Source organism: Lasioglossum baleicum, chromosome 10 (assembly GCF_051020765.1).
Source record: "Lasioglossum baleicum chromosome 10, iyLasBale1, whole genome shotgun sequence".
In the NCBI taxonomy this organism is placed as follows: domain Eukaryota; kingdom Metazoa; phylum Arthropoda; class Insecta; order Hymenoptera; family Halictidae; genus Lasioglossum; species Lasioglossum baleicum.
Window position 1 is genome coordinate 16,234,920 of NC_134938.1, and position 9,217 is coordinate 16,244,136.

Below are 9,217 nucleotides of genomic sequence, written 5' to 3' on the forward strand. Positions count from 1 at the left end.
GTTCATAAATGAATTTCACTTTAGTCAATATCCGCGTTATATGCTTGATCATAAAGGCGTAGATATGAAAGAGTCGAGATTAAAAGAACAAGTAAAATTATATTTCTAGAAGGCTGACGGGTATATCAAAGGACATCACTGAGATTTAATCAAAGAATTAAGCTGGTGACCTGCTGGCTTTTTCATTTACAACAATTAACATTTACGAAATTATTCTGTACGAATCAGTATAAAACGGAATGTGCAATTTATACCGATGCGAATACTGTGACGGAATGCGCTTCCACGTTTTCTTTCATTTAGCTAAAAATCTCGCAGTCCGCGCAAAAGAGATCGATAAAGAGGTCAGAGACCTGAATCCATTTTCCATTCTTTTGTCGCACAGAAATCCACCTTACGTTCGAGATTTAACTGAACTAATTATTGTCCGATGAAATTATTCACATATTTCAAATGTTACGGAACACTGACACCATTAGATTGCGGTAGAAGAAAAATTCAATAGGAGCATCGGAATTCCCAGTGGACATAGTCTAGTCAATGAATGCTCGTAAGGGGGGTGTAGATAGAAATGGAGGAACACAATTTTTTAATTTAGGACTTTGTTTGGACTAGTTAGGAAGTAAACATACTAAAAGTCCCCACTCCTAGAAGGTGGGCGGAGTGCAGGGGGGCACGTAGAAGGTCCTCTTTTTCGGTTTTCCGCGTATATTGCGGAAACTATGCGTCCTAGCGGTAAGACCATTCCATACAAAATTAAAACTGAGAACATGTGCTACAAGATTGATTCAATTCAGTTTTTCGCTATCTCGCATAGTTTCCGAGATATCCGCGCTCAAAGTTCACTAATTGTGCTGAAGCTAGTCAAATCTCCTCACTAGTCCAAACAAAGACGCAAAGTTAAAAATTGTGTCCCTTCCATTTCCCTCTACAAGTTTTCGTTGACTGGACTAACATTGAGAAGCATACTGGTGTGAAGGCTGCAAAAGAGGCCAAATGAAACCTCGAAGAATACACATTATATTCGAAATATTATTCTCGGAGAATCGCGGGACGAACCGAGCTGAGGAATCGAAGTAGTTCTTCTCCTTTGCCAACTCGTACAAGATTTTGTCAGGTTGACAGAAAAATAGTCGAACAGCAGAAAATAGCAAAAATAGAAACGTTGGTCGATACTAATTGTGTCAAGTGTGGCCCTCGGCTTCTGCGCGAAATAAGACAATGCCTTTCTATGTCAGTTTTTTAATCCGAACACGTTCTCGACTCGACGTGGTCGCGTTGGCCACGTGTAAAACGCTTCACAGATATTTAATCACGAATTTACCTGCAAATTGCATTTGAGAATTTCGGTCCAGTCGAAAGAGCAGTCGAAAATATTTTCAAGTTCTCCTAATATCTCCACTGTTTCGTATTGCAACTACTGATCTCTCTCATAAATGCATCAAATCCGTTGCCTACTTATCAGGAACGGGGATACCGACGCGACGCGACGCACAACGGGTCTTGCATACATTTGCATCAATGAATTTCTGATGATATTACCAAGTGCAGTGAACACATGTGAACCGATGCAGCATCACGAAGTCGTCGTACTTTGTGACACGCCTAATTGCGAATATTTCACTGACAAACTGGGGAAGATCGTACGTGAGATAACGCGTGTACATTTGCGTAGAACGTAGACAATTCTTTCTTGCAAAGGCTGGCGAGGTATTAGAGCGTAAAACAAGCGACTCTGCACTCAAAGAAAACGATTCAGCACCATCCCCGTTACAACACCGCTGATCCCCTAAACGTTTAACGTCTCCGAGTACTAACGACTCGTTCTCGTTTGCAGATTTTCAGGAATTGCTTGTGAGATTTGCTTAGGAGACAGGAAGTTAGGATTATCGATTCGGTAACCTAGTACATATATAGAGTCGAGATTGACGACGCACAATAACTGTTAATTAATCAGCTTTCAATCGACACTTTAAGGGAGTGATTAAATTCTCTATCACAGGATTGCGCACACTTTAGCATAATTGAAGCGTCTAGGAATAAGCCGATTAAACGTATCCGGGAGCGGAACCTTTTCAAGCAAGTAAACAATGGAACAGTCTTCCACCCCTAGAAGACTATAGCGACGTAACGTCGAAGCGTGACACGCCATGAGCTGTATAATTATGCGACTTTAAATGTCGATAGACCTAAACAAACGATGCCACCTATATGTGTTACTATATGTATTATTTTTCAATAATCAGAGTAAAAAGAAATTGGCAGATTAATTAGTCACCCTTGAGCTACCTTTCCTTCTTACGTTCCATTGTACACACATGACCGCACCCTGAAAGCCATTGTGCAATTTCTGCATTAGCGTTATAGGGGTTGCCACAACTGTCCAACACGCAAAAGGCGCAGAATTACTAACAACTTAATACAGGCGAAAACTGTGTCGCTATAATATCTTCTGAAAGCACGAGTCATGTAACGGACTAGTGAAAAAGTTTGCAGTAGGCAAAAAAAATTACAGTTAATGAATTACGATGCTGATGTTACACGCTACACTATTATTTAATGAGTTCGTGTAACGAATTAATTTATCAGCTACGAAAAAGTGCGCGGAGAAAATTGACTAACTGTAATAACAGCTAGTGGAAGAAACAGAACACTTAAATATCTCCGTTACTTTTCGTTGTACAAAAAAACTGCTTCGGACAAAGTTACACTGTTTGAAGGGCCACATGTAACGGTGTAAGGGAAAAAACTTTCGAGGTAATCTTTTTTACGAGGTTTCAAGGTCATTGATATTTTTTTAATGGAATGAGGTATTTTTTAATACATCAATCGATGCAGCTGGACATTCGTTATAAAAAAGTACTAACCTATGTATGTCGAAAAGTTAGTAGTTCATGAGATATTTCAATTTAAATAACTCTAAGACACCATCAACTCTTCAACTTCATTTTCAACTTCAATTTTTCAATTTCAACAACAATTTCAACTCTTCTATTTTAACTTCAATTTCTACTTTTCCATTTCAACCTCAATTTTTCAATTTCAGTTCGTTAATTTCAGCTCTTCAATTTCAATTTCAACATCAAATTCTCAATTTCAATATCAACTCTTCAACTTCATTTTCAGCTCTTCAATTTCAATCTTACAATTTCAACGTCAATTTTTCAATTTCAATTTCAACTCTTCAATTTACACTACATAGTAAGTAAACGCTAACGTCTTAGTACGACAGTAATGGTGTTTTAGAGTTATTTAAATTGAAATATCTCCTGAACTACTAACTTTTCGACATGCATGGGTTAGTACTTTTTTATAACGAATGTCCAGTTGCATCGATTGGCGTATTACAAAGTACCTCATTCCATTTAAAAAAATATCGATGACCACGAAATCTCATTAAAAAATGACCCCGAAAATTTTTTCCCTTACACCGTTACATGTGGCCCTTCAAACAGTGTAACTTTGTCCTAAGAAGTTTTTTTGTACAGCGAAAAGTAACGGAGATATTTAGGTGTTCTGTTTCTTCGGACTCACCCTGTATAATGTAGACTGTAGACGTTCATTCTTTCCCTGAATCATTTTGACGAGTACAAAATAATAGAACGTGAAGCGATTGCGGCGTTCTGTAATATCCAGATATTATTGTACAATTGAGAGATCTGATTACGCCACCATTTAAGTGGTGGTTGTGCAATTCTCGGCGACCCTGCGAATAATTCATTGAACGCCTCCCCCGCTAAAGATTCGCTAAAGACGTCTCAATGTCGCGTCGTCTCGACTACACACAGCGAAGGATCTTATTAGATATTTACTGTGTCGTCCTCTGGGATGTCGTCACTTCCATAAATCAATCTATCTATCTTCCACAGTGGCTTATTGTTAGTTATCATCCAACGAAACATTCACTTACCGTTCACCGTCATCGTTGAAGGCATAATCGCCCAAAATCAGATCGCGGAGACGATATCTGGGGGGCAGAAGAAGTGGCAGGCAGGGGTCTGGCTCGTTCATGGCGGAGGCTGTGTTTTCGATGGTACCATCGAATTTCTCGATGATACCACGATAAAGAACACTGACCAGAGCCACGGCTCCTTCTTCCGTCGCTTCTACGCGTTCGTCGTGTCACGATCTGCAACAGAAAGTTATTCGAAATCATCGATCACACTGTTCGACAAATTCCAACTTTCTTCTCTTCAGATTTTTCATCGATCTCTAATTTATTAGGTCGTTCGTTCTTGTCAACATTTTCTATGCGGTGTAAATATTATTTGAAATACAGTCGTCAGAAGCCGTGCAACTCAATTATTTTGCTAATAAAGAACCGAAATTCTACGAGCAAACTTTTTTCCGTTTCCCTTTGGCTAAAACTAAATGACTTTCCGAACGACCTAATAGCAACGAGAAGTAACAAACTGAAGGGAATCTACGGATTTCGAATGTACCATGTCGTAGACACGGAGTTTCGATACCGTTCAACCGACTCGCGTCACGAAGATTACACGTGTATTGTGTTTCAGGTTATTCGTCTTAGCTTACCGCAACAACCGAGCGGAAATAGAACCTGCTAATTACTCGATTAGAAGCAGACATTCGATCCATGGCATAACCAGAGGCCATTTGCGTGGGCGGTGAAGCTCGAATATTAACATTATTACAAGTTTTCCGCCCTTTAATGACTCGTGATAATCGGTTGAACATCCGGCGCATTTCCGACGAGCATGATTGCTGCTTCAGCAGTGCTCCTTTCGAATTACAAGACGTGGAACACATATATGTACATATAAAATGATATAACTGTATCGTTTCTCTGTCTTAATTGCACATACAACATTCTTTTAATCGAACAAGCCAGGCTCTTACGGAGAATGTTCAGTCACGAATAAAACAACTTATCTGATCGTTGAGCTCTGCCACTTCGCTTGCCACGCCGCACAGTGGTCTGGAGACCCTGTTTTCGTGGCCAAAAACAAAACAAATTTTTTTCCTATAAAGTAACAACCCTTCAAAGCTCCCAAATCCAAAATATTATTCATTTTAGATAATTCTGTGATGAGATACAACGTTCTAAAGACAAAGTTAGAAAATTCAAAGTAAAATAAAACGTTTTAGATTTCAATCATCGAATATCAGAATATGTAGATTTTAATGATGGTTTTATATGTATATGTTAGTAAGCGCATTTCAAATATTTAAACCATTTTTAAACATTGTTTAGTCCATACACGAATAGCGTAAATTAGTAATAGCATTTGAAACTTTGAAAAGAATTATAGAAAAACGCTTAAGACCGCTAAGCATCGGACTTGTTTTATATGAAAGCTTGAACATTTGCTAAGAAGATCATGTAAATTTTAACTGCAATCTCCCGCAATCTTGAACTATAGACGGATATTAACAAATACGGGCCCGCGGTTATTCGACGCCTGGATACGCAGTTCCACTTGAATCTTACATAGCAGCTTGGAATTACAATATACATATGTATATGTTTTCTCTACGCCAGTCAGAGACCCCGAAAACCTCTCATTACTAGATTTCGTATAATTCCTATGAAGTATTCAATCTTAGTTACTTTTTCGCGATTTCTAGACAATAGTATGCATTGTGAGAATTGTTAACAAGATTTTTCAAATATTTCCGATGATCTGACAAAAAAAATGTTTCCAACGAAAGTTAATCAGTATTCACTTCTCTACAAACTTCAATACAAAAAGTTGAAGAAAAATCTCTTTTTTTTATAAAAAATGAAGGTCACCTCAATATTTTAAATATTAACATATATTTTTTACTTCGTAATATTCTAACTGGTATCAAGACGAATCCAACGACCTATAATAATATAACATTAAACCTCTACAATAGTTTTGGCGAGCTATCGGACCACTGTGCGCCGCAAATCGGAGACAAAATCAAAGAACTTTCGATAGAAATGAGGTAGAGCGATGATATTTTTTTAAATTAAAGCTGAAACTTTGCAGAATATGGGAAAAATAGGGAGATTATAGTAAGAACGTTTTTTAACGTTGAGAAAATTCGTTAAACGTGTAGAATTTCAAGAAATCGATTTTGCAATATCCTGAGGTCGTAGAAAAATTTTGAGACCAGATTTGAAATCAGCGTGAAAAAATCTACGGGAAATGAAGTACAGCATGTTCAAAAAGAAATTTTTTCCGCGCGTGGTATTGAAAAAAACCACAATTTTCTCGGAATTGTGCAAGTTTAACGAATTTTCTCAACGTTAAAAAACGTTCTTACCATAATCTCCCTATTTTTCCTATATTCTGCAATGTTTCAGCTTTAGTTTAAAAAAATTTTCATCACTCTACCTCATTTCTATTGAAAGTTCTTTGATTTTGTCTCTGATTTGGACGAAAGGTCCCACTGTGCGCCGCGTCTCTGAGAGAGGCTATCTCTATTCCACTTGTCTGGCTACAGATCGTCCCTTTCTACTTGCCGACTACAGACCATCGTATTTCCACTTGTCTGGAATTTCTATCTATTTGCTTCCTTACTTGACCATAAGCCGGCCTCATGATACTTCTTTGACCATATATCATTCCGCCTCCACTTATCTAACCATGGGAAACACCCCCTGCTTTATCGACCATAGAATCTATTTTATAAATCGCTCGAATTCCAACAGACTGCCCTTATATTCCACTTGTAATATCTGGATCATCTTAATGCGATGTTTTACGGATCACCTTACAGGGCCGTCGTAAGATATTCGGCGCTCGTGGGCTACTAAAAATAATGCGCCCCTCTTCATAAGAAAATACACGGGATAGCTAGCGGTAGCAAGGTGACCAGCAAAGTTATACAAAAGTGTCAGAACTAGAAAAAGTCAATTTATTACCATTACACTAAACAAAAACATAAAAAAACCTGTATGAACAAAAACAGACTTTATAGCAAACAAAAAACAACAGTAACTTACATATTTATTTTCCTAGCTGTTTCTTTTGCAAATTGATTAATAATATCACACGTGTTTAAGTTGTTAAATAAGTCACACACACACACTCTATGGATAAAATACTCAAATAATTTAATTTGCTCTGTCCCAAAGAAGACCGTAAATTATTTTTTTTCCCTTTTCAGTGCTGAAAAAGATATTAATATTTTCTATTTCATTTGGTTATTTTTGTCGTGGAAAGATCTCGAATAAAAATAACTAATAACTAAATAACTAATAATAACAAAAAAATATAACACCAATAAAAATTGCCGCCCGCAAGAGGCTTGCGCCCCGGGGCTTGGCCCATTTAGCCCTGTCACCTTATAGAAAATATAAAAAGCGTTCAGGTCTTTCACAATATTCAATTTAAAAGTCGAAATCAGTATTCTGTAGCTGTTTCATAAACAACTTGAAGTAATCATTTAATTTCTGGATTGCACGACGCGACGTCTGTTTGTTTTATGAAAAGAAGCACGTTTGCTGGAGGTTCAACGCTAAAGGTATACTACTTTAGCTACAGCATATCTCTACTGTTCCGTAAAAGTGTGTTCTTACACACAGATATTATCGGAGAGCTAGCGATACGATTAACGTTGTACACAGTGTACACCATACTCTCCCGTCGTCACATAAATTTCGAAAACAAGCCTGAATTACTAAAACAGCAGGGCGTCTCAACGTTATTCTTATCGGTTGCATTACGACAAGTAATGGGACAGTGGTCTTTGAAGTTTAATGATCATCGTTCCTGTATAAATGCTTAATCGAATCGAAGAAAGGAAGAAGAAGCCGATACATAATATGTATTCCGTTCTCGTTTGCATTAAAATTCCTGGAACATTCTCTGCGGAGCGCGCGGAGGCGTAATAATGGCGTTACGTATACCACTTGAATCTCTTTCGTCTATTTTTCATAATCTCTTCCGTACGATCGAAGCACATCGAAGTATCGATTTTTGTGAAACCTTAACATTGTAATTTCATTGAAAAAAACATCGAAAAATAAGTTTACCACCGTACCGTGTCGGTATCACGCCGAGGGACAGGTTCAGTTCGGGAAATGAGGGACAGATGAGGGTCAAGTATTATTTTGAAATGATTCAGAATAGTACATGGCAATAATTCACTTACTTAGTCCACATTTCCGCAAGCTAATCCCCCGCACGAAATTCGAGCACGGTCGCCGACGCGACGTGTTGCTCCGGACACCATCACAACCGTTCATTATAACCGACCCATAGCGCGTTCACTGGATTCACAGCACTTGCAACGAGCACTGCCGCCGAAGAACATTCGACACTTCTCTTCCATCGATCGTCGAAACGGTCGTTCGAAACGGTTACCGTGCCGTGCATCACGGTTGTTAAACAATTCAAGAAAATTCTATCACTCGAATCGATTGGCCATGGGGGAAACACTTTTAGCAAAGGATCACCAGCTGCACACGAATGCGGACACGTTACCACGTGCACTGACAGCGTGTGCAAACGATTCCCGGATACATCGATAAATAAAAGAGAGATTAAAAGTATCCGTCAATCCTACGGACAGAAATTCTTCATTTGCAAACACTCGATCACGGAGAATTGATGCATCGGTTTCAAATGAAACTGCGAATGATCCATCTGTCAATTAGGACAGCTGCACTTCGTTAAAACTGCCAACATTTTGCACGAATCCTGCACGTACGCTCCAGATGGAAAAATGCTGTGTCCCGATCGGAGAATCGAAAGCGATCGAATCGCGGAAAAATCGAAACTTTTCACCGCGTTTTCGTGGATGCATCAAGGTGCGTTACGTCGCGGTCTAGATTGTTCACGAGCGAGGCAGACGCGTCTGGATGCTCGATCGCAATGCAGCGCGTGCAAAGGTGATCACGTTTTGTCGTGCAATTCACGACAGTCTTGAAATTCGAAGCTCGCGCCCTCGACGCTTACCCGACGGTGTCTCGCGCTTCAATGATGATGCGCTGTCGTCGAAACAACGTCGACGTCGACGCCCACCGTCGCCCTACTCGACAGCCAACATCCGAACACCTGCCGAGACTAAAAGGGACGCTGACCTTCGCACTCTGCCCGAGAAAAGAAATGCGAATGGAATATTTATGCGCTGTGTCCGGAATCTGATCCAACTGCTCCGATCAACCGAATTTAGGGCAATCCGAGAGACCCCTGTGCTAACATCCTGATTCTTCAGTTCGATGATTGACGTCTTGTGTCAGCTACTAAAACTTTCTGAAATTCTCTGTAGATCAAATTGG

At 39.2% G+C, this 9,217-nt stretch overlaps 1 protein-coding gene across 2 annotated transcripts in view; it reads right to left on the reverse strand.

The window, feature by feature from the left end:
- The window catches only part of Slo2 (slowpoke 2), a 152,290-nt gene extending 143,379 nt beyond the window's left edge, over positions 1–8,911 (reverse strand). For both annotated transcript variants that reach the window (XM_076432633.1, XM_076432632.1), the window contains exons 1-2: positions 8,089–8,911; positions 3,911–4,129 (exon numbers count right to left, since the gene is read on the reverse strand). In XM_076432633.1, coding sequence (XP_076288748.1) covers positions 3,911–4,011 — 101 coding nt within the window. In that variant the 5' untranslated portion in view covers positions 4,012–4,129; positions 8,089–8,911. The remainder of the gene's footprint in view (positions 1–3,910; positions 4,130–8,088) is intronic.
- Between the last annotated feature and the right edge of the window lie 306 nt (positions 8,912–9,217).